This window comes from Amphiura filiformis, chromosome 6 (genome assembly GCF_039555335.1).
Source record: "Amphiura filiformis chromosome 6, Afil_fr2py, whole genome shotgun sequence".
In the NCBI taxonomy this organism is placed as follows: domain Eukaryota; kingdom Metazoa; phylum Echinodermata; class Ophiuroidea; order Amphilepidida; family Amphiuridae; genus Amphiura; species Amphiura filiformis.
In genome coordinates, this window is record NC_092633.1 from 63,702,477 (window position 1) to 63,730,145 (window position 27,669).

The window sequence follows — 27,669 nt, forward strand, 5'->3', positions numbered from 1 at the left end:
GGCCTGTACTACAAGGAGGGTGACTTGTGGGACAGCACACAGAAGTATAGGGGATTTTGGGGCGGCACATACAAGGTCGGGCGGCTTGTAACGAGGAAAAAAGTAAATGGAGAGAAAAACGCACAACAGGCGTTATCGTAAATATAGGTGAAGGAGGGCGACTTGTGAGGCGGCACATACAAGGAGGGCGACTTGTAACCAGGACAAAAGTAGAGGAAGGGAAGAGAGAAAAACGCTTGTCAGTCACATATAAATGGCGGCACGTCGTGATTCTTAACCAGGAGAAAAGGGGGAATGAAAAACGGTATATCACGCTGTGTAACTATCGGCCTACACTGTGACACATAGAAGGAGGATGGCTTGTGGGCGGCACTACTTATGTGGCGGCACATATAAAGAAGATGGCTTATAACCATGCAGGAATAAAGCAGATGAAGGAGAGAAAACCGCATTATATCATGGCTTTCAACAGTGGCGTAACGACGGGGGCAGAGGGGGGCACTTACCTTGGGCACTTGCCTCGATTCTGCGCCCCTCCTAGCGAGCGATGAAAGTCACAATTTTCGCGCAGTTCGTAGGCATTTGAGCACAAGTTCATTTGAAAGACCAATTTACGATTTTCGACTTCATTATAACCAAAATTAATCAGTGATAGGTCCTATTTGTGCAAATCTTCGCGCGCCCGCGAGCACTTGTTTCAAGGATTGGGGAGGGACGCCATGTATCCTTAGCCCTGGGCGTCACAACCCCTAGCGACGCCACTGGCTTTTAACTAGCACTGAGAGAAGAGGGGAGAAGGAGAAGAAATCAACGTTATGACCACTACCATTGGGTAACTAAGGTAGTCAACGGGAACTTGCCGCCCTGCGTTGGATTCAGCGCCTCTTTAATAAATTTTGAGCCCGTGTCCAAGCAGTGAAAATCTAAATTTCAACAAAACTAAACAATCATGAAAGATTGTTTTACGGCCGGCAAAATTCAGAGGGTCAGAAAAAAAACCCGAATAAACGCATAATCAGATACAGTACCTCACTACCCCCTCGATGGATTTTTGAGCTCCTTCCATGCAGTAAAAATCTAAATTTTTGCGCGCTTCGCGCGAATTTCAACAAAACTAATTATTTTCCTTTAATCATTAAAACTAAGGGAACTAAAAGGAACGTGCCGCCCGTGTTGCAAGCGGCAAAAATGTTTCCGCGCCTCTTGCGAATTGATAACGAAAGACAGCTTTTTCAAAGCCAACATTTTCAGAGGGTAAGAAAAACATATAGCGCCGTGCCATTATAGCGTTGCAATGGATTTCAAATGGGGAACGTATCGCCCTAGATGCATTCAGCGCCCCTGATGGATTGTGAGCCCTTTCCGAGCTCAATTTTCTAGACCATGTACCATGGGCGTCAATCCCAGGTAACAGGGTTCATGTCCCTTAATATTTTTTGGATGGGGACACAATATCAAATGGCCTCCCCACAGGGCATTTAGGCATAGATCCCAGTAGGCCTATCAATATATTGACCCGGTATATTGATAGGGAATATCTAATCACCACCATGTTGACACCTGGGTTTATGACCAAATTAACCTGATATCGGGCCTTATATTTGGTCATAAACATAAAAGGTGCCAATATGTGTGCGCTTCGCGCAAATTTATTCCACTTTTGTACCATACTTCACCAGTTTAGCGTCAATATTATGGTAAATTTTTCTCGCGCTTCGAGAGCATTTGTACCAGATATCCCCCCCCCCCCCATTTTAAAAACAAATCTACGCCACTGTCCATAGGGCAGGGTGGCAATTCAGTACCCTCCCTGTTCATGTGGCAAAGTTTACGATTTGAATCTTCCTTTTGGTCTATTTTAGACCCAAAGTTAAGCCCATTATGGAACATTTATTTTATAGTATTAAAATGCCAAATTGCCGCGCGCGCGCATTAATCTCGACAAACCCATTCTGTGAGTAGATCTGTGAGACGCCCCTTGGAAATTCCGTTCTGTTTTCATCTCAAACTTGAACACAATCACGAATCTCAAAAATGAGAATCATAATTCCATCCTTTCTATTATGTAAATCATAAATATGAGTGCTATATGATAGACTGGCCCCCAGTCTCGGTTCGGTTCCATCTCTGGATAATGTAACAATAAATAATTACGTAATGCCTTATGAACAAAAATGCCAACTCCCCCCCCCTTATTTTCTTCAATGCCAAAAACCCATTCCTCTTCATCCACAAATCGACGCCACTAATTACACCCACCACAGTCAACCATGCAGCAATATAGAAATATACTCGTATTATAAGTGAACGCGAAAGTCCATTGAGCGCTTGGGTTGATTTTTAATGCTATGTAATCTACATTACCAGTCGTTCTCCACGGACCCGAGGGAGGGTCTAGCTATATGACAGCTCTGGTGCCTGGAATAAACATAAAACTCATGAGCTGGATCAAAGTACTAGGACTAAATTAACCAAATGCAGTGGCGTACCATGGCCGCTCCTACCCCGGGGGCTGAAGAAAATTCAATTTTGCCGCCCCTTCCTCAACAGCCCGAAAAGGTTGACCCAATTTTTTTCTCGGTCGTTTGAAAAAGTGAAGAGCAAAAAAAAAAGCAGCACATTTTGATGTATAGTACCATTTTTTCAAAAAAAATTATGTTTATCAAATTTGTCCGCCCTTTTGAATTTACTAATTCTTTTTGCCGCCCTCTTCGTTTTTGCCGCCCCTGTTTTTGCCGCCCTTCTTCTTCCGCCGACTCTTCATTTTGGCCGCCCCTGCTTTTTACCCCGGTGATTGGCGCCCCAAAGCCCCCCCAAAAACAAAAAAAAAAAATACGCGCATGAAATGTTGTAAAAGGCCTATATGTACATCTTCCTTTGGCGCAATTGTGTTCATTTTAGCATTGAAATTGCAATTTATCGCGCTCTTCGCGCGTAATGTTCTTTTTAGTAGGCCTAGTAAATCATTGGGACGTAGTATCAAGCAATGATACAGTGATGCATCATCCCAAATGCCTTCAATTTGAACCTTCATTTGGTAAAATTGTTCAACTTATCAGGGAACATCTCCACTCAGACACCCCTCTGCGTATGCATAAACAAGTAAAAATGCAATAAATGGCTTCAATTTGGAGCTTCATTTAGCAAAATTGTCAAACTTCTGAGGGAGTAGGGCATCACTCCTACAACCCCCTGTGAATGAATAAACAAGTGAAAATGATGGACCAAATAACATCGATTCGGATCTTCATTTGGCAAAACTTCTATGGGGGAACATCCCCGCTCAGACACCCCCTGCTTATGGATAAACAACCAAAAATGATGCACCAATGGTTTCAATTTGGATCTTCATTTAGCAAACATTTCCAACTTTGGAGGGGGAACATCCCCTCAGAAATGTCAGACACCCCCTGCATACAAGTGAAAAATGATGAACCAGATGGCTTCATTTTGGACCTTCATTTTGGCAAAATTGTCACATTTTCGGAGGGGGAATATCCCCCTCAGACCCCCCCCCCCCCACATACACACCCACACACCCCTACACCCTGGCGTATGGTTAAACAAGTGAAAAATGATGCCCAGATGGCTTCAATTTGGAACTTCATTTGGCAAAATTGTCTAACTTTGGAGGGGGAAAATTCCCCTCAGACACTCCCCTTCTTATGGATAAACAACTTACAAATGATACACCAAATGGCTTCAATTTGGACCTTCAATTGGCAAAATTTTCCAACTTCGGAGGAGGGGGAATATCCGCCCTCGGACACCCCTCCAGCTTATGGATAAAGAAGTAAAAAGTGATGCACCAAACGGTTTCAATTTGGACCTTCATTTGGCAACATTTTATGAAGGGGGAACATCCCTCAGACACCTCTTGCGTATGGATAAACCAGTGAAAAAGAATGCACAAAATGGCTTCGATTTGGACCATCATTTACCAAAAATGTCCAACTTCTGAGGAGATATCTTCCTACGTATTGATAAACAAGTGCCCTTTTTCCTCTTCTCTTTTGAACACAAAATCAGTTTTGGTCCACGAATTGCTTCATTTGGGCCTTCATTATTTTTTCACTTTCTTGTTAACTATAATTTTACACTATAGGCCTAATAGTATCAAAATCGTCCACCAAATGGCTTCAATCGGGCTTTCATTTTGCAATTTCTTTCAAATTCTTAGGGGGTAACATTCCCCTCAGACTTCCCAAATGATCGGGTGTGTGTGTCGGGGGGGTAGGGCGCCATCTTGTATCTTTTCTCCGGGGCGCCACCATCTCAGCCTCCCGGGGTAAGGGCCTTCTGGATACGCCACTGGCATAGAGGAGCACATGTTTATGTGAAAGCGAATTATCTGTAGTGTACATCACCTTCCTCAATGCTATTTACGCGATTTTGCTCTTCTCGCTCATTCCATCACGTACCTCAAGCTTGTGCTATATTGTTCACGCGATATTTCGCTTTTTCTGAAAACAGGCCACCCCAATTTCTTTTTGCCAAGAACCGCTATGTCTAAAGTCGTCCTCTGAAAGAGTTGTCAGGACGAGGATGTGTATACTGACTATTATTATATGCCTACCTCTATTTTTTTCTGAAAACCGCCCCCATCCCAGATTTTAAATTTCCCTTTCCCGAGAACCGCTGTTGGCATTCATTGTCTTTTTTTCTGAAAACCGCTCATCCCAAATTTCTCTTTGCCGAGAACCGCTGTGTCTAAAGTCGGCATCCTCTGAAAGAGTGTTCATCACTCAGGACGCGGATGTTTAGATATGAAGTATATACCCTTCCTGAAAAGCACCCAACAGCTTTCAATCTTCTCTTTAATTTAAGGTGCATGGTACTACACCCCCTGATAAATTTTGTGACAAATTTTGCATTTTTCTCACAAAATAACTACACACTGGTAACAAAAGTTATATAGGCTACTAGTATATTATAGGGGCAAGGAATCCAATTACTTCACTGAAATTTTAGTGATTCAAGACAAGTGGTGGTTCAATATTATAGGTTTTAACGAAAAGAGGTGCCGCTAGAATGTACCTCATTTCTTTCGCTAAAATGTAATTATGCCTCATTTCTTTTAAGAAATGTGGTACATTCTAGCGGCACCTCTATTCTTATCATAAATAAACGTACGGCTATATAGGTTTATTTATTCTGTCACCGAGGGGCATAACCTGCTGGGATGGGGACTCAGCCGTTTTGATTTTGTAAAATTCCATTCGGGATCTAAGTAGTTTACATATTCAGTCGCGTATCAGGGTCAGTTGTAGGAGGGGGCAAAGACAAAAGAAATTATGGTAGACATCATTTTGATCTTGTGTTCTTGTGATAATTGCTCGCGAAACGCGAAAATCATTTTCAGTACACCATTTTACCCACAAAATTAAGGTGCTAATTATTTTTTATTATATGCCAATATTTAAGTTTACATTATTTTGCCCAAGTAAGGGTAAAATTGTGTGTTTACAGGGCAATTTTCAATTTTACACTGGGGTCAGAGGTTGAGATTTTTAGGGGATTGGTTTTAGGGTGTTGACATTTTCTTTTGTGAAGTTGTTTTTAGGGGGTTTTTGGGGGGGGGGGGGGTTGAGTTAGCAAACCAACTCATTAAAAGGGGTACCCCGCAAAGACTAACTTATTAGGCCTAATCAGTTGAAATGACCATACGTCATATTAAATAAGCCGCAAATATGGGTCTCATTTGGGGGTCTTTTAGACCTATATAATAATGGCTCCCCATTTATATACAATTTTCGTATAAAGGTTTGCATTTTCAAAAACATCATAGATTTCACCTAAATGAAACGAATTGTTTTTTAATGATAGGCCTATTCAGTAACAATGTCGAGACATTGTTTTCAATTTGGCCAAAAAGTCTGACAATCGTGGATACCCACGATTGTCAGATATACTCTATTAGTAGGCCTATTCCATTCCCCCGGGTTCCATTCAAGCCCAGGGGTGGGATAGTGGGATTATGTAGGCCTATAATTTCTCCTATAAATTTTTTTGGCACAAAACTTGAAATTATTCCTAATTCTTGAATCGTGAGGAGATCCTGAAATAAGAAAATTTAGAGATAGAGGATATCTTGAGTTTTGAAAACATGTTTCCCCAGACATGAAAATATTTATATAGATTCGAACTATTACTTGCCGCTGAGTGCACCAAATCCGCGTAACTTCGTAAGCTACTAGTTTAGTTAGTTGGAGAGTATCTCGCATTTTGAGACTTCTAAATCGGCGTAAGTTAATACTAGACTAGTAGGCCTAAGTTCTATTGTTTGAGGTATGTGAAGGGGGGCGAAAACCTTTCGCGGTGATTTTTTTGCATCAGCCCCCCCAACAAGTGTTTATGAACGGTCACTAATATGACATATGGTCCGCGTAGGACTATGTGAAGTACTTTTTAGTACTTTTCAGATCCACTTAAATTTTGAAAAAGACATGTGGGCTTGAGCAGTGTTTACATTGTAGTTTTGTGTAGAATTAATGTGATACTACATGTAGTTATAGAAAATATAAAGTTCAAATATTTTGAAAGAAATTAAATTAGGCATTATAATTTATATATGTTTGTGTATTTGTATTAATTTTATTTATGCATTTATTTTTCATAGTTCATAAGACATATAACATTAAATATAGGGTCTTGGAAACGTTTTAAAACATTTTGTAAGAAAACACACTACAACAATTTTTTTTAAATATTTTAAAAATAATATTGCAAAACATTTTTGCAAACATTTTTGCCAAATATTTTGTCAACACTTAAATAACATTATGTTAGAATATTTGTAGTAGGTTATCAACAAATGTTTTTGAATGCTATGAAAACGTTTTATACTCTCAGTATAATTATGTCCTTTTCTAAACCTTTTGTAAATGATGCCGAAAACGTTTTATGTTTGCTGGGATAGTGCAACTATCTGTATCACCATGCACCGTTAATCACCGGGCATGAATCTCAGACTGAACATGTTAAATGCCGCGTGCATATCTTTATTAACACTATATTATGTTTTTCATACTTTATGAACTTGAACTAAAGCTACCGTTGGGAGTTTCCCTAGAATAAATGGGTATTTGAACCTTGTTATAAATACAAAAGCACCTCTTGAAACGTAGTACGGTGTCACTGTCAATACAAGTAATGTTAGGGTGGTGCAATATATTGTGAAGCAGCCAAATTCTTTCGTCAAACTCTCTTTTAAAATGCTACTAGTGCCAAACTCTACAACAATTTCAACCATTATTCCAGGCCATTATTATGGTTTGATGAATCCAAGTGTGTGAAAATAATGGATTCAAAACATACAATGATAAAATTGGATGCTTTACGCTCAATATCTATCGGGGCTCGCTATGAGTTATACAATAGGCCTATTGGACTCGACTACTGTCTGTTTAGCTTAGATTCTTGTATTTTTAAGATATTTGCAAAAATAAAAAATTCGATGTCTGATGTGCTCTCACGCCCCACAAAAATACTGTGCAAACGTTGCTAACTGTTCCCTTAAATGCTACTTGTACTCTAAATTACATTCTTAATTATAAGTTTTGTCCCCTTTGTTTTATTCACTTTTTCATCCTTATGTTTGAATATAATAAAATAGCACAAAGAAGGTGATTTTAACCGAGAGAGTGCAGTACTATGCCCTTATTTAATGATTTGATAAAAATTATATAGTCAAAATTAGAGTCAAAAAGGTCCATAAATCTAAAAAGGGTACTGAATCAATGTCAATAAAACAAGAAAAGGGATCAAAAATGTCATCAAATTTCACAAATTGTGCTATCTTCAGTAGATAGCGACTACTATAATAGTTACCACTGTCTCGAATCTTTCAACAATTTTAAACCAAAACACGGATCATAGAATGTAATATTTTGTCAATTTGGCAACTATTATAGTACTCGCTATCTATACTGAAGATAGCACAATTTGTGAAATTTCATGACATTTTTGATACCTTTTCTTGTTTTATTGACATTGATTCAGTGCCTTTTTTAATCCGTTTTTGATTTAGGGACCTCTTTGACTCCTATTTTGGATTTATCGACCTTTTTGATCCCTATTTCTGATTTATTGACCTTTTTGATTCCTATTTTTGGTTTATTGACCTTTTTATTCTTGCATTTAATTTATTGACCTTTTTGATCAACATTCCTGTGTTGTGTTTTTCAAGTTCTCTAAAAAGCTTCTAATTTCCACCAAAACGACAAAGAAGGTAATTTCAACTCAGATTGTGCCCTTATCATGCTTATTTATGATTTGATACCAATTCTGCACCAAAACTCGCACTTTCATAGAACCTCATTTTTCACAATTTGGCAACTACATTATACTCACTATGTAATGAAGATAGCACAGTTTCCGATCACAAAATATTCTGGTTACCATTCCAGACGAATTTATAAAATATAAGGAACCGTTCAATATATATGCCTGATCATCCAGGCCGGACCGAACCGAGACTGTGGGACAGTCTAATAGAAATCCTATTATTATTTGTTTTTTTATCTTGGGGGGATCTGAATTTTTGTCTTGAACTTTTTCTTGGAACATGTTGGAATGTTATTTTTTTAAATGGAGAAAAATGGTAAAACAAGAAGGGCATTCGAAAATTTTGAGCGGATACGGGGGGAATCGTAAAGTTTGTTGTCATTTTTTTTCAAAACTCCCACTCCCCCATGGTGTAAATATTGAATGGTCCCTAAACTATTGAGCTTTTTAAAGAAGATTCGGAGAATATTACTACAATGTATATAAAACTGAAAAAGGTATAAGCTTAATACAAGTTGTACCCAGCTTGAGGTCAAATGTCACACAAGGGTCAGTAGTAGGAATTCTCGGACAGGAATTTAACCAAAAACACTAAGACTAGATTACCAAAATCAGATATTAGATATTAGAACATTCATGATAATACATAACACTGTATACTGTATAGTGTAGTATGGACTATAGCACTATCATGTAGTAAATGGTGGTTACAACTCATACTTCTTGGTATCTGATATATACGGCTTCTTTGCTTCCATTTCTCTGTGGCCAGCTATTTCGCTGAAATTTTGCATGAGGGGCCGGGGAACATGAAAAAATGGAACTGAGATCACCCGAGGCCGAAAGTCATTTACTACAGTTGGTCACTAGTCAGTAAAAATTGAGAGAAATACATTGTTTTTTTGTTAAGGTCAAATGTAATGCAGAAGTCATCAAAATCAGAAGCCACCGCCTGACATCTGTGGCTCTTGAGCCACAGTAGCTCTAGTTCCAACCTGAATAGCTGGGTTGTATAAAGCTGTTTTTATATATCACCTTGTAGTGACATTCACCCACGCACCCCATTCACCTTCACCGCACTCACCGAACAAGATTTGGCATGCTTCAATAGCTTTCAATGCTCAAAAATTTCACTACATGGCTGATAGGTAAACAACATACATGTATTATGTATACAAGTTCAGTACCCGCTCAAGTTCAAATACATGTAAGCATGGAAATTTGTATTCCCAACAAAATCAATAATAAAACTATCTTATACCTGTGTCACTTCTAAAACAATATTAATTGTCTTACACAATGTATATCATTTTGTATTGCCATAGGCGAATCCGAGGAGGGGTAAATCCTCAATATTTGTGAGGACTGATGAGGGGATGCGTGTTTTTTTTACCAAATTTCCATCATATTTAACCATTTTAGCTTTAAAAACTTGAATTTTTGCCCTCTTTGCGTGCATTTGTTCCAACTTAATGCCATATAGCTTCAAAATGCATGTGTTTGCATGCATTTGTTCCAGGCCCGTACGCAGGATTTTTTGCGGGGGGGGGGGTGCTGATTTGAAAAAAGTGGACCTTTTTTTCCAAGGGGGGGCGATTTTGTAAAAGGTGGACTTTTCCTGAAAAATTTGGACCTTTTTTGGCCAAAAAAGCGTAAAAACCCGGATTTTTTTGCTCGCTACGCTCGCAAATTGTCATATTTTGGGACTTTTTGTATACTTTTGCACATTGGGGGGGTGCGACCGCACCCCCCGCACCCCCCCTGCGTACGGGCCTGATTTGTTCTAAGAAAGAAGTTCTGGGAGCAAAAAAACAATCCTATGGGCGGCCACATGGGTCAAAATGGTGTATAAACTCAGCCCAGAGAGCAGTGTAGGCCTATAGTGCAATAGATTTCAGTTCACATGCACTACAATCGTTTGGCAGAGTAATAGTATAGTGCTGATTAATCTAGGCTATGAAGGCATTTCAACAGTACCCCCATTTAGTGTGAATAGGTCATTGATCTTTGCACAGAGGGCCAAGTTCAAAAACTTGCCCAATCTGTGAGGCCAAAAATCATTTCGATGCCGTTTGTGTACCTTTAAATCTCTGTATACATAATGTGCTATGCTATTATTCTATGACAAGATTAGATGTCGTTCTATAGTTTATTTAACAAGATCAGAGTTATTGTTTCTTAATAACAACCAGGGCATTACGAATTAGGCCTACCTTTTGTATTATATAAACCTGCCTTAATTGCTATCTTCTGTAGAGAGTTAAAAAAATCATCAAACATAAAAATATACCAAAATGTCTTAACAGCTTCTGCTGAAGGTATTTTCTTCACATGCCCTAAATGATATCTTCAGAAGATAGAACAAAAACATGAAAAATAAAAATATTGCAAACAACAGGATGTAACCCGCTTTCAGTAAAAAGTAGCAATCAGGTTCTGCTGAAAATATTATTTTTTTGTTGGCCCTAAATGCCATCTGAATTCTGGGTTTTTTCTGAGACCCAGCCACACATCCCCACACAAACAAAATGTGTGAACCCACTAACCATAAACCCATACCAGTGACATAGCACAAGTCAACCTACTGGGGGGGCACCAGACCAGATAGGGAGGGGGCACCAGGCCAGATTGGGGGGGGGGTAGACATTTTAGAGCAATTTTTCTATGGAATTTTCAAATCGATGGGGAAGGTGCCCCCCCTGTTGTGCCCATATGACGAGACACCACTGAACCGAACCCCAACCATTGTGCTCCAGGAGCTTTCAGGACAGAGAACAGTTGCTTGACGATATCTCAATTTGCTATTTATCAGTAATACTCACAGCAAATCCTTCACCATTTTATTTGTGCGTAACTCAACAGGGGAAGGGGTAAAAGCTATGCACAAAGCGTAAGTGACTGGAGGGTGCAGTAGGTAAGGGTTGTGGGGAGGGAGGAAGAGATCACAATTTTTCTCTTGAATATCAAAGAAGGCTTCAGGTCTTACAAAATAGTTTAGCTAGAACGAATCTATGTGCTAATATTAGGACGCCAGTAATAGACATGTTAAACTCACTAGGGTGGATCAAACTAAGTGACAGATGGAAAAATCATATGCTTATTCTTACATTTAAATGTTTAAGAAATCTTAGTCCTTCATATTTATCATCTCAGTTTGAATTTGCTCATAATACTCATTCTCATGTAACCAGAAATCATTCGTCTAACACATTGATTGTTCCCAAATACAACACTAATTCTGGATTGCGTACATTTCACGTCAGAGCTGCTCATATTTGGAACAGTTTATCACCAATGATTCAAACTGATATGGAAATTATGTCTTTGAGACAATTCAAAACAAATGTTCTCATTTCATGTTAAAATGTATATATTCTATGAATTCCTAATTGTGATTGCATTTTTTTTGTATATCTTATAATTATGTGACCATTAGGGTGATTCAGAAATACAAAAGTTTTTATTTTTTGATGGGCCAACATCTAATTTTGTTCACTTTGGTGTAAAAATGCATCATGCAAAATTTCATAAAATTTAGATCAACTTTGGAGGGTGCGCCCGGGCTTTGAAGTTTTGTATGCAAAGTCAATAGGGTTTGGTGCAAAATTTTCCCCAACAGTTTTTTCACACAGACTCAACTTATGTTGATGAATTTCTCAGGTGCATTAGATACACATATTTCCTATGTAAACCCGTCGGAAATTTAAAAGTTCAAGATTGTCTATAATAATGAAAAAAGTACATTCACTGAAGAGGGAGTGAATCCTCTCAGCAGTCTATGATATCGAATTGATTAATTCGAATTAAACAATTCATTGATGTTAGCACTGGGTAGTAGCCATTACTGCCAGTAGACCTCAACTTCCTGTGCTTTTGAATGGGACAGCAGTAACCAAATTTTAGACCAAAATGTTGGATTTTTCAGATTTTTTTCTAAGTTTGTGAGAGCATAACAAGACTATCCGTCGATGGATTTTTATTTCCGTCGGTAAATATTTTTTGAATTAAGTTTTTCATAACATATTATAAAGGCAGAGACCCCTGCTGTATAAAAAATTAGCTAGGTAAGTTTTGAGTAACCTTGGTGAAAATTATCAAAAAGTGCCTATTCTTTTTGTGTGTGTACGGTCCATTACCTGTCACTTGGTAGTCTTGTAACATGTCTAATGGCACTGCCCATGGCCACTCGATGAATTGTTTAATTCGAATTAATCAATTCGATATTATAGACTGCTCAGTAGCACTGCTGATAGTTCAACTTCTTGTGATAGTTATTGCAAAGGCAGATGAATAAACTCATGAATATTAACAAAGGCATATTACAGGTTATAACTGGTTGTTACATAATTATCTAGTAGTATGAAAGAAGAAGACCTCCCACCACCAGACATCAAGTTGATATTGCAGGCTCCCATAATGCTTTCCTGCATAATGCTAGGATTTCTGGCCATTGTGACAGTTATGAATAGAGCCATTTGACCATTAAACTCAATAGATGCAATGCACCATGGGAAGAGGAGAGATGGACATTTTATATTTTCTACAGTATTTCCAATTGGATGACAGGTCATTGAAGCTGAAAACACAATAGAGCCTATTTATACCATGATTACAGGCTATCCTAATTATAATATTTTCCTGTGGCCAGAGGACTGGCCAAATGTTTTCGCTGTTCTGTCTACTGCTTTCCCACCATTGAAACAATGGAGATAAAATTTGAATTTTCTCCGCTTGTCAATATTTTCATTTAATTTTTCTTACATATTTGTTTCATGAATACCTAGACTACATGCTAACAGTTTTATAGCATGCTATAAAACTGTAAGTCTGTTAGCATGTAGTCATATAGTTGGATAAGTTGATTACTGTAAAAGAAGAAATTTTTGCGAGCTTTTTATTTTCGCGAATTTCGCGAGTGGACATAAAATCGCGAAAATAAAAACTCGCGAAAATAACCTTTTGCATTAGGTTTCTATTGTATCAATATCAAAACCGCGAAATTTAATTCTCGCGGAATTGACAAAATCTTCAAAATCGCGAAAATATCTTCTCGCGAAAATATTGACTTTTACAGTATTACTTTCTGGTGGTTGAGTGAAATTTACCAAAAATCCTCATAGACTTCACACACAAAACTTCAAAGCCCGGCGCACCCTCTAAAAAATTATTTGAATTTCATGAAATTTTGCATGATGTATTTTTAAACCAAAATGAACAATATTAGGGGTTGGCCCGTTAAAAAATCAAAACTGTTGTATTTTTGAATCACCCTAGTGACCATCCACCATGAAGTGGTAGTCCCGTGCATCCGCGGGTATTCATGCTCGTCGAAAATTTCGCGAAATAGGGGGTGTTTTCAGATGAAGAAATGCGATTCGCGAAACACACAAAAAAGGGGTGTTTTTTTTCAAACCACGTGTTCGCGAAATGGAAAAAAAAGGGTATTTTCATGGAGCAGCCTACGTGTTCTGTCAGAAAAGGGTATGTTAGAAATATCGTTCGCGTTTTAGCGAAAATAGGGGTATTGTCGAAGGGCAAATAATTCACGAAATCGCTAAAAAAGGGGTGTTTTTCCCCTAAAAACTTCGCGAAATGAGATGCAAAAGGGGGTGTTTTTAAAGTTCACCGACAAGCATGAATACCCGCGGATGCACGGAGTGCGGGGACCGGGGTGGTAGTAGAGTCGGCTCTAGGTCATTTTCGGTTTATTACAGATTTTGAAAGAATTCACTTTCAGCTTCAAAATGACACCTCAACCAGCTTCATCGGACATCTGAAAGTGAAGTTGTAGTTCATCAAAGGTCAAATTCCTAGTATATTCAACATAGAAACCCAATTACTGTTTTGATTGTATCTCAAAATGGAAAATGCCGACTTAACGACCAGTTTGTGGTGGATGGGCACAATTATTGTATCACTTTTGTGTACTATTATATTTTATATTATATTATGTTTTGTATTGAGAAAGAATAAACTAAACTAACTATTTTCCAATGGCCTCGACCCAGCGACCGCTGGAGGCACATCGTATTGTGAAACGCAAGAATTACATATTGCCTTTTTTTTTTTTTTTTTTTTTTTAATTTCTTGTAACCTTCATGGTCCGATGCCCTAGCAAGATTTTTGACATGGCACAGCACTGTAATATCAGTTCAAATTTCTGAAAGGATGCATAGTGTGGAATATCTGCTCAGTTAGAGCAAACTGTTTGACCTTATACTGTCCTTTTCTCTTGTCATGTCACTCACAAAAGTTTATGCACCATTATGATGACAGGTTTCACATTTTAACTACATTTATCCTAAAATGCTATTAAACTACATATATCCTTTAATGCTATCACTAGGCGGGTGCAGTACTCCAGCAGTTCTCACTCAAAAGAGTCTGCAGGGGAAGCATATTGAGGGGCGCTTATTAGGTTGAATATGGTATTGCTTAAATTGTGAAACCCTTTTTTGTAAACAAATTTAGAGGTACCACTTGATGAATTAAATCAATTTGACATAAAGCAACAATGCCTTGCCTGTCCGTGTTTATAAAGGATACTTGTACACACACCACTATTTTATTAAATTTGAAAAGAAAATTCACATAGACAGACGCATACTGTTAACAGCATAAACAATATTTACAAGTGATTTTACAAACTGCATTATGTAAAGTTCATGCATCAAAATTATAACCATTTATTTGAATATGTATTCCCACCCATTCCATTTCGGATTCCCACCCATTCCATTTCGGATTCCCACCCATTCCATTTCGGATTCCCACCTATTTCATTGAAATCCCCACCCATTTCATTTAGGATTTCCACCCATTTCATTTACAATTCCCAACCATTCCATTTCGGATTTCCACCCAGAGTCCAGAAAGCATATGAATTTTGCCCCCTCCAAATTGATCAAAAATGTACAACATTTTTAAATGTTGTACATTTTTGCTCAACTTAAAATTTATAAATCTTATATGATGTCAATTCTCATTAACAGTTGTTAACTAACAGTGTGCTCATTGACAACTGGCTGCTTTGAGTATGATGTTTCATGATGGAGCCATCTTTGTCAGTCGGGTGCTATCTTTGTTTCCATATACTACTTGAATCAGTAGCCAGTACAAAATGTAGCATTCACTGACCTAATACACTGGCAAAGGTATGCATTTAAAATAATTGCTGTAGCATTAACTTCTTATCACTAAACAATGATGTAAAATGTATGTATCAAAAATCATACCCTAAAATGCCGGTGCCTGGAAACTTTACAATATGCATTGATTGCATTTCTATAAAGAGATAAATTAGCTGTTTAAAATGTTTGATGCATGGATAGTCTTATGAAGCCATCATCACTGGTCTAGCTTTCTTTGATGCATGGATTGTCTCATGACGCCATCATCACTGGTCTAGCTTTCTTTGCTGCTAATTTGTCACCGCCAGCACTTGCAAATCCAGTACCACCCTGACACAAAAATAACACAAATTGATTTCATTAATATTGTCATTTAAAAACACTGTAGTATATTTAGATATCTACCATCATGTACAATTGTTTCTTCAATGATGAAAGAGTATTTGCAAGACGTATGTGTGTCTAAGTCTTCAGAGAGCACACCAATAAATAAGATCCCTTTTAACTTTCCCATAAATGACCTGTGCATATATAGTCAAATACATGAATAGTTTGAATCATAGACCATTGTTTTAACTGGTCTATGTTTCAATTAAATGTTAAGCACTGATTCCTATTTATTCCTAATTTAAAGTTTGTTCTGTTTATATAAGGTGGAAATTATTCCGCTTTTGTTACTCCCTGGGTCAATAAAGTCCCAACTCACACTTGCGTAAATTCATAAATAAGCATGTGATAGTCACACATTACGCAACGCACACCTAGCATTGCGCCCAACATTGTGCACACCATTTTATATCAATACACAATGTTGTGAGCCTTATATGAACCGAACAAACTTTAGCACTGTCTTGCCATTTGAATGTTTGGCAAAACATTAGTAGTCCATATTATTTTGGTGTTCTTATTCTGAAAATCCTTAGCCATTTGAAGGCTGATATACATGGAAGGCAAAAACACCCACATAGTAATTTGTGTAGTTGGACTGCATCCGGGGACTGCATGTGCTATCTACACTTGATAACTCAGTCTGACCTACTTTTTTGCCATTGCGTTTTTATTGAAAAAAAGCAAACAACAGATACATGATTGGAAAAACTGGAACAAGCATACCAAAATCATTACACATCAATCATATCACAAAATCACACCAAACACATACAAAAGTTCTGTCTGTGACCAAACATAATTGGATTGAACCATGTGAAGAAAATATACAAGATTTGCCTGCCACTATAAAAATGTGGGCACACTCAAATTACATGTACAGGAAGAGCATGTAAATGGTGATTAACAAACAGTGCTTACGAGTACACCCTATCAGTCTGAAACACCATCAATCTGAAACCCTGTCAGTCCGAAACAGGCCCGTACGCAGGATTTTTTTGGGGGGGGGTGCTGATTTTGAAAAAGTGGACTTTTTTCCCAGGAGGGGGTGCGATTTTGTGAAAAGTGGACTTTCTTCTCAAAATTTGGACTTTTTTTGACCAAAAAAGCGTTAAAAACCTGATTTTTTTGCTCGCTACGCTCGCAAATTCTGCAATTGTGGGACTTTTTGTATACTTTTGCAAATTTGGGGAGGTGCGGTCGCACCCCCCGCACCCCCCCTGCGTACGGGCTTGGTCCGAAAATCTAAAGACGTCTACCCTAAACCTAACCCTAACTTCAATTAGATTTTCGGACTGATGGTGGTTCGGATTGACGGTGTTTCGGACTGAAGGGGAGACCCAGAACCAAATAGTGAAATCAAAAATCAACACTCCATTTACGGAAGCGTTGAGATATTTTTCCCTTTTTCAAAGCAATACTCAATCTTACGTTTGATAATGATAAAGGATTTAAGATCACTAAACAAGGGAGAAACATTTTAGAATTTACACAATTTGTAAATAAAAATTTGTAGCATAAAAAAAAAGTGGGTATTTTCCCACTCCCAATCCATAGCCTCCTCATTACTACCATTAAGCAATTCATCCCAAAACAGTTGAGCTTTATCAGGAGGTGTTTTGTTAACCAAATTTTGGTAACAATAACAAGAAACTTTAATTGTCAACAGTATATTGTTTGAAAATGTATTTAACAAATCACAATCTTCCACAGCAGCATCATCAAGCAATTCCCCTTCAACAATACTTTTAACCAAACTATAATTTTGCAATTCTCGACCGGCGCGTTTATCGACGCAAAGTATCAGCCGCAATGCCTCCACCTTGACGCCCATCATTTTAACCGGTGCAATTTCACTTGACCGCAAAATGACCTTCACATTCTTTGTCTCACTAAGGTGGCAATTTGACCCAGATTACCCCGAATGACCTTAAAATGACCATGCATTTTTGGCTTGTTTCAGTGGCCTTCCTCACAAAATTTCATGAACCTGCGACAATCTATGGCAATTTGACTTTGGATGACCTTGGATGACCCCAAAATGACCTTGACATCTTTGCATTGTTTCTGTGGTCATCCCCACAGAATTTCATGAACCTGCGACAATCTATGGCAATTTGATCTTGGATGACCTTGGATGACCCCAAAATGACCTTGACATCTTTGCATTGTTTCTGTGGTCATCCCTACAAAATTTCATGAACCTGCAACAATATATGGCCATTTGACCCCCGATGACCCCAAATGACCTCACAATGACCTTGCGATTATGCACATTTTGCGCTGAAAAGCAAATCATGTCCTCTGGCTGTGCTACTCTCTGCCAAGTTTCATCACTGTAACTCGTACAGATCTCCAGATAATCTGTGCACAAGGTTATTTTGCTTGATATGCATAAATTATGCAAATTAGGTACTTAATTACCATATTTTTATCTATCAGTCGGATAGCAAAAGAGCAAAAAGGTAAATTATTGTAAAGGAAAAGATCAAAGTGGACCTACATGTACATGCGAGCAAGTGCACATTAGGACGATAATACATCGGGAAATATGGTAGTTATAATTAGGAAGTATTAATAATTAATATCATTAGATTTCAGTGCATTTATTTACATTTGAGGGGTACAAGTTCAACACAAGTTTTGAAGAATAATTTATGAGAAATGTGGACATTATAAACATTAATGTAGAAAATGCAAGCGAATGTGTGTATCTTTACTATCTTATAACTGCTTTATAAGTTCATGAAATTGGACGTCATGGTGTAGGGAAAGCCAAGGAAAAAAACTAAGGAGTACACAATGGTACAGGAATTCGGTTTCCTGGCATGGTGGATTAGATCTGGTGAATTTATTACTGTGGTGGGCTACTGGTAAAGCGCAGAAAAAACATCCAAGCGCACCTAGGATTTTTCATCAGGATCAGTAGAAATTTATCTTTGATAGATTTTCGGATGACTTCGCTTGAATCTAACAAACAATAAACAGTCAGTATTATAGCGTGCTATTTAATCAGATTCAACTTGGTGTGGAACCTATTTTTATTCGACGTGTAGTACTTTTTGACATCACGAAAAGTATTATAAATAAAATATTATACGTAAGATTTGGAGTCTGAAGCTACCCTAATTGTGCAGCCCTAAGGGCATACATTCTTTTACATGGTTCCAGCAGACTTTCCATTGTCAAATTCTATAACTTTTCAATAACATTAGTATCTACTCCAGCTACTGTTCCACATCATAAATTTCCTTTTTGTATATTTGGAAATTGTATTATAATAGGATTTATTGCTTCCAATTGCAGATAAATAGAGCTATAATTTGTTACAATTAAAGTATTATCCTGCTTTGCCAAATAAAATCATTAAGGGCTCGGAAAGTGACCTTTGCACAGTACTTTATGGCAAATTATTAAATATTGACATTTTTTGACATTTAACAGTCTTTGAAGTAAACTTTATAAATCTAATGATATGTACTTTAAGGTGGTACGAAAGGCAAAATCAAGTTGCTCTGATTGAGATTAAAATAGACTTGTTGCAGAGAGATATGCAAAATAATCTTAATTCCAAAATTTGAGCCAAATCGGACAAACGGTTTTTGAGATATTGCTGTTGAAAGATTCTTTGTATTCTATTGTTTTTGCCAATATATTGATGAAGTTAATGAGGAAAATGGGCAAAATGTGCTCATTAATATTAATTTTTGCCAATATTTTCCCAATATTTTATGAATAAACCTTCATACTACTTTTACCTTTAAGAATTTTGACCTGAAACTTTGCCAATGTGTCTCTATGACCTAAACCTTTAAGGATGCACACAGGATCACTGAAGTGTTACATGGCCAAAATTGAGTTTTCATCACTAATGTCATCTTCAAACCGTATTTTATCTTGTCATTAATATATTTTAAAGAAATCTTAAAATTTGAACCATAAGAAAAGCCATTTTAAAGACCCTTTTTCATTGAAAATTCGTCAAAATGCAAAAGCAAATAAATCACTGTTTTCCCGCAATAGATCGCGTTCTCGTAACGCGTACTGCGGCGTACAGCTAGCAAAGACACGCACACATGGTAAACTGGATGGGCGAGGTGATTGCTGATTGAGGCGCTGAGTCGCTAATCGCGATCACTACCGTTTATCGTCACGGTATTGATCTCTTCCAAGGTAGGTAAAGCTTGCACCATTGCATTGCGAAACTGCGGGCCGACAGACCACCACCGTCCCCGTCCCAGAATCAGTAGGCCTACTCGATAAATTTCGCCAAAAAAAGTGCTGATATAGTGGTAGGCCTATAAAGTGTTTTTTTTTTATATGAACATAGGGCCTAATAGTGAATTTTTTGTTTGTTTTTGTTTTGTTTTTCAAGTTTCATTTTGAACTTGAAAAGATGAAATTTATCTGTAAGAAGTAGTTACCCATAAGAAGCCCTGTAATGATGACGCAATCTGGTAGATAGATAGAAAACGTAGGCCCTAAATATTTTGCTAGTAGGCCCGTATAGTACATCAGCTTATATTTTATGCAGTCCCAGCCTTGGTTCGGGGGCCTCTGCGGTCGTTCAGTCTCGTCTTAATTTTGAAGACCATAAAAAATAGGCAAGCATTCAGTTACTACCGGTAGGCCTATATTAGATACCTAAGGCCCTGAATAATGTTTCAAAGTGTTATTAAAACACGGATTTAAGATTCGTTTTCAAACGTTCTATACTCCTGATTGACCATTAACGCAATGTCAAAAACGTTGACATTTCAATACATCATATCGACCATCTAGGCATAGGCCTACAACTCTATGTCAAACGATATTTGAAATCGGCATAGCGAGCACGTGTTTATGAAATGTTTTAATGCTAAATAATAATTTCAAACAAGAAATATAATCGAAAACGCAAAATTCGTGCTTTTTTCATATTAACCCATTTTAACTACATTTCCATTAGTAGGCCTTTTAGGTCTACCATATGCCATGATTGCGATAAAGGCTTTTGGTTTTACAACACTTTTTGCGAATGTTTTGGCCGAATGCCTTGTTATTTGCAATGTTTGTCTGGCATTCAACTTTCACGTTTATAATGTTTTCTGTATACTTTAAAAGGTAAACTGCTTTAAAGCATTTTTCGTGAATGTTTTCTTGCATTGTTTTAAAACGCTCTTTATAGCATGATGCCTATATACGGTAGGCCTACTGCATAAACCACAATCTAATTTAAAGCCATAAGTGTTCCGTTTTGTACTTTTGAAATTCGGTTTTGTTAGGCTATGTCAATTTCCGTGTTTTTCAGTTTTCTTGTGACCTCTCCGTGTTTTGCCCGTTTAACATATAGGCCTACTACTTAAGTTTATTCAAGACATATACACGTTTATATGATTGAAAACAACAACAGACACACTTTTTTAAATTTTTGTTGTTGTATTTTATTCACTTTTTATGCGGTACAAAATATTTTACAACTTTATTGTGGCTTTAGGCCTATATAATAATAGGCCTATGACTTTTGTACGTGTTTGATATTCCGTAAAAAGTTAAAAATAAAATATGATAACAACAAACAATTACAAATAACAAAAACGGAATATTGAGTAATGCGACACATCAGAATCTTGAAAATTATGAAAATTAGGACAAAACAGAAATCACAATTATCATGATTATGTCTCAATTTATTCTTCATTTCATAAAACTTCCTGATTATCTGCTAAAATAATTGCTTGTCAGTTATTCTATGCTACATTTAATGTTCTGATGTCCGCAAATTTTAATACAGAGCATGATCTTTTTTATACGGAACAGGACAAAATTGTGCTTAAATAATCATGGTTTCGTTCATGGCAACACGACCATGCACTGTGCAACTTATTCAGCGTAACCTGTCTGTCTGTCCATGCTACCAGTCGCTCCTCAAGCGCCGACGCGACTTCGCTGCCTTGTCGGACGCTCTGCTGCACCATGGAAACAAGACTGAAGTAAATAAAATGGCTACTCCATGTGGATAAACATCTGCCGAATGTGCACGGATAATTTTGAAATATTGTATATTTTACCTTCTAAATCACCAAAAAAATGCCAATCTGCTGCAGTTGGACGCCCCTTCTCATTTTCTAACTTGACCAAACGTCACAAGTCACGGAGTATATATTTATGGAATAATCTTCAAAATGGACCTAAAATTCGCTGTATTTTTCTAAATCGCGATTTTCGGCAAGTTCACTTTTGACCACTTTTAACCATTTTTGGTCCGCCATAGCGTCTAAATGAAGCATCACTGAGGTAAGTTTTTAAGTCAAACGTTTAGATATGGCCAAAATCTAGATAGTGTTTTTAATTTTTTTAAATTAGGGCCTAGAACTTTTTTATCACCCATGATTCAAAAATTTGAACACGGGTCACACGTTTTTACTGATTTTTTGCCTATATTTTAAAAACTAAGCAAAATTTCGAAAAAATAAAAAACACTTTCTAGATTTATTTGTCTAAATTAATAAAATTCATGTTTTACAGTTTTTGATTTTCAAATAATTTTTTTATGGCGGACCAAAAATTGTTGGTCAAAAAAGCCGTTTTTGGGGATTTTCTCAAAAATTATACTTTTTGACCCAAACTGACATTTTAAATGGATTTATGAGCTCATTTCCTTTCAAAAAATGTATACTTTTATATACTTTACATAAATAGTTTTCGAGTTATGAGGTGAATAATAATGGATAATTAGTGATCCTGTGTGCCTCCTTAACATGTGATTTTCCCACCCATCTAATTTGCATATTTGCATAATTAATTAGCTTTAAGTATAATGCTAATTAATTCTGCAAATATGCACATTAGATGGGCGGGAAAATCACATGTTAATGTTTTAGGCCATAGAAACACATTGGGAAAGTTTCATGTCAAAATCATATAAAATAAAAGTAGTATGAAGGTTTATTCATAAGATATTGGTATAATATTGGCAAACATGAATATTCATGAGCACATTATGCCAAATTTCCTCATTAACTTCATCAATATATTAGCAAAAACAATAAAATACAAAGAAACTAAAAACATGTATATCTTGACAACCGTATGTCCGATTTCCTTCAAACAAAAACTATTTTGCTCAGTGTATTTAGCTTAACTTATTCAATCTATTCAAATGGTTCTAAATTCAGTTTCTGTTTTCCAGAAACATCGTTTCGAACCCCCTTAAGTGTATGTAGCTGAGAGGAAAAGCTGACCATCATTTGAAAAGTTTGACCTTTCGTATTGAAGATATACATTTTTCCAAACAGACCTAACATGTCATTTTTGTGAGGTCTCCCACCCTAAATAAATCTTGACTATGCTGCTGCAAATGACTTTACATAAACTACCTATTGGGCATAAACAGCATAAAATGTTATGCAGAGTTATAGCTACACACCTGCACACCTGAAGTCTTGGTACCATGGTAACTATGTGTGAAAGAGAACCCGGTGACCTAACGGTAATAAGGTGTTTGACTCATTACTATGGTCACAACTGCAGGTGTAACATGGCAAACTGTTAGGGCGGGGTAATCACACTGGCATCATTATTGATGACAGCTAAATGGTGTGTGATAAATCCTATAATGGCAATCATTCATTTCATTCAGCTGCAAAGTTTCTCCATGTATTACGATTTCAAGCCAAATTGGTAATGTCATCTGGCAGTAAACAGTTTTTGCACATATAAGACATGTAGGATGTTCTTTGCCTTCCAGATCTTCTTTTACCATGCAGTGGTGTGTAAAGACCATCTTTGGCAAAGTTCATCTTCTTGCATCCTCAGGATATACCCCATGAATTGTAGTTGTTTAGTGGAATAAATATAAAGGATGTTGATAACTGTTCTAACAAGGCGGTTCTCGAACCACGAGTCTCGCCTGCTTTCGTGACCGCCTGCTTTTGCGATTACTTTGGTAGAGGTAAATGAATTTGGCGGTTATCGGCTGGGCACGATTATCTGGCTGATGGTGACTGTATGCCCATGCAACAGTTTTTACTAATTTGACTTCAGATTACCCCTGGTGGACTCGAAATGACCTTCCCAAAATTTGGCTTTAAATGATGACTGTACCCACCAAGTGTCATGCCCATACGACAGTATTTACTCATTTGACCTCAGATGACCCCTGGTGACCCAGAAATGACCTTCCAAAATTTGGCTTTAAATGTTGACTGTACCCACCAAGTTTCATGCCCATATGACAGGTTTTACTAATTTGACCTCAGATGACCCCTGGTGACCTCGAAATGACCTTCCAAAAATTTGGCTTTAAATGTTGACTATACCCACCAAGTTTCATGCCCATCCAACAGTTTTTACTAATTTGACCTCAGATGACCCCTGGTGACCTCAAAATGACCTTCCAAAAATTTGGCTTTAAATGTTGACTGCACCCACCAAATTTCATGCTAAATGAATTTGGCGGTTATCGGCTGGGCACGATTATCTGGCTGATGGTGACTGTATGCCCATGCAACAGTTTTTACTAATTTGACTTCAGATTACCCCTGGTGGACTCGAAATGACCTTCCCAAAATTTGGCTTTAAATGATGACTGTACCCACCAAGTGTCATGCCCATACGACAGTATTTACTCATTTGACCTCAGATGACCCTGGTGACCCAGAAATGACCTTCCAAAAATTTGGCTTTAAATGTTGACTGTACCCACCAAGTTTCATGCCCATATGACAGGTTTTACTAATTTGACCTCAGATGACCCTGGTGACCTCGAAATGACCTTCCAAAAATTTGGCTTTAAATGTTAACTGTACCCCCCAAGTTTCATGCCCATCCAACAGTTTTTACTAATTTGACCTCAGATGACCCCTGGTGACCTCAAAATGACCTTCCAAAAATTTGGCTTTAAATGTTGACTGCACCCACCAAATTTCATGCCCATATGACAGTTTTTACTAATTTGACCTCAGATGACCCCTGGTGACCCTGAAATGACCTTCCAAAAATTTGGCTTTAAATGTTGACTGTACCTACCAAGTTTCATGCCCATCCGACAGTTTTACTAATTTGACCTCAGATGACCCCTGGTGACCTCGAAATGACCTTCCAAAAATTTGGCTTTAAATGTTGACTGTACCCACCAAGTTTCATGCCCATACGACAGTTTTACTAATTTGACCTCAGATGACCCTGGTGACCTTGAAATGACCTTCCACAAATTTGGCTTTAAATGTTGACTGAACCCACCAAGTTTCATGCCCATACGACAGTTTTTACTAATTTGACCTCAGATGAACCCTAGATGACCTCAGTGACCTTGACCCACTAACCAATACAAACCGGTTCTGTCTCGGGTCAAGATGCACCCACCCACCAAGTTTGAGGAACGTGCAACCCCTAGTCTCCGAGAAAATAGGCGGAAGGCAAACTTTAACCAAAACTTTAACCAAATTTGTCACATCCACACACACACACACACACACACACATACATACACACATACGGAAAAGTGATTATATAGTCTCCTGCCTTATCAGGCGAGACAAAAATGCTATATAAATGTCTAAATATATTTACTTATTAATGATTTACCAAGAAGACCTTTATTTAAGTTTGTTTGGCTTTAAGGCGGAAATTATTCGGCTTTTGTTACTGCGCACATCAATTAAGTCCCAACTCACGCTCGCGTAAATTCACATAAGCGTGCGAGAGTCACACATTACGCAACACACAACAAGCATAAGCATTGCGCCCAACTACGTGCATGCCATTCTATATCAATACACAGTGTTATGAGTCTTATTTTTTCCACCATATAAACCGAACAAACTTTAACTAGATGACCACTGCATGCACTTACCCTTTGCAGTGGAATTATGTCACTCTCTTCAAGTTTTGTGTCTGAGAATGGATCCATCATATCCTTCTTGATCAACTTTTCCACACACTCCATTGTTACTACTTTACCACTGAAAGATAAGAAGATGATTTATAACTGTAATGTACTGAAGGCTACGCTTGTTATCAACAGACCTACTGTCGCCAAAATTGTCGACAATGAGATTTTTTGAGATTTTCCCGACAGTCGATAAGAGACTATCACTGTCAACAAAATAATAATCAATAATTAGGGATTCAATCATGTTTCACCATTGTCCATCACCGATTAACAACGATGCGTCCGCGTCGTCTGAGTGGTTTACTTCGCGAGGGCAGATTTAGCTGCCCGAGTGAAGTAAACCACGCAGACGACGCGGACGCATCGTTGTTAATCGGTGATGAACAACGGTGAAACATGATTGAATCCCTTTCAATAACGAAACAAGCTAAAGATGTATATAATTCACATGATTATTTTATTTGGAATGTCCGTTTGCCATTACCACTCAACCTTACAAAAAGATCGCGGTATTTTTCTGTTCATGTTTAAGCATATGTTCCAGGCATGACAAATTTTACGCGCTTATGCGTAACGCGTACGCGTAACCTTGCGTTCACGTATACGCTACTGAACTGTGTATTCATCACGGATTAACAACGGTTGGCTCCTGTACAAAGGTATAGGAAGAGCTGTTGAATAAATTATGAACGACTAGTGGCTACTAGTAAAAAGTAGTAAAAAACACCAACAAAGAGCTTCACAATTTCGTCAAAATGACTCTACAAAGGGAAGCAAATTAATATATTTTACACTGGGATGGGTATATATATGCCTACCATTCGTCATCGTTGACCGTCATGGATGCTAGAATGCTAAATTTAGAAGCTTTATAAAGACAATATTTTTCATTTGTTTGTCGACAAAGATTTGATGTCAGGTTTTGGCGACATGTTGCCAAAGAAAAATGAAACAGCAACAAGCCTACTGAAGACATGCTTGCTTACACCATAACCTAGAGGTAACCAGTGATCCCTGAGTCAAATTGTAAACATATTTGAAATTGGAAGGAGTCACTTAAACTAAAGGATAAGTGTACACAATTCTAAGAGTTTTTCAATTTTGTCAAATGAAAAATTGAAAAGAAGGTATAAAAAAAATAGCACTGTTTTAGCCAACTATTCATATCTATCAACATTAAATTCACATGGAGTATCATCAATATCAAAATATTTATACAATTCCAATAATAAATTATCATCAACCATGTAGTGGTTAAATGTCAAATTCATTGTATCATTGCATTTAACTTGAAGTTGAGGTCATCTAAAATATGCCACAAACACTATTATGGTTTAAAGTTTTGTACAACAATGAAGAGTCAGCCAAGCATTATCAGAATTAATCAATGAATTACATGTATAAGTATGTGTATATAGCAGATTCCTAGAAGAAAAAAAAAGATACACCCAGTATTCGCTCCTTTCAAGGTCATCAAGTTTTGGGTAGAGCCTCGAACTGGCAACATACATGAATGGGAATTGAATCAGTTATACAATGTTATACAACAATTAGGGGCGCACCATTAGATTTCCAGGGGGGCATGGGAGTTTTTGGAAAAAAAACCTCTGCCCACTAGTGAGACGAAAAAAAAACAACTTTGCCCACTAGTGAGACGAAAAAAAAAAAATTGCCTCACTGATGAGTAAGAAAAAAAATTTCCCCACCCAACTTTGTATAAAAATTTACATTAAAATCAAAAAAAAAAATACTTCGCCGCCAAAGGCAGCGAAAAAAAAAATTTGGTGCTCTCGGAGGCGAAAAAAAAAATTCCGGTGCCTTTGGTGTCGAAAAAAAAAATTCTGCCTGACCCAAACTCCCATGCCCCCCCTGAGAATCTAATGGTGCATCCCTTATGTAACAGTAAAGTATGTTGCCAGTTTGAGGCTCTACCCAATGTGGGCGGAACCATGCAAGAGGTGAATAGTACCAGTCAGTACTGCAAACAAAAGT

At 37.5% G+C, this 27,669-nt stretch overlaps 1 protein-coding gene across 3 annotated transcripts in view; it reads right to left on the minus strand.

Annotated features, from left to right (window-relative positions):
* Positions 1–14,818: 14,818 nt before the first annotated feature.
* Positions 14,819–27,669, minus strand: part of LOC140155803 (nitric oxide synthase-interacting protein-like) — a 36,253-nt gene continuing 23,402 nt past the window's right edge. The window contains exons 8-10 of one of the 3 annotated variants that reach the window (XM_072178775.1): positions 25,639–25,747; positions 15,676–15,746; positions 14,819–15,626 (exon numbers count right to left, since the gene is read on the minus strand). In XM_072178775.1, the coding sequence (XP_072034876.1) occupies positions 15,620–15,626; positions 15,676–15,746; positions 25,639–25,747 (187 nt within the window). In that variant the 3' untranslated portion in view covers positions 14,819–15,619. Of the gene's footprint in view, positions 15,747–25,638; positions 25,748–27,669 lie in introns of all 3 variants that reach the window. The other 2 variants (XM_072178774.1, XM_072178773.1) reach the window with 2 other exon arrangements.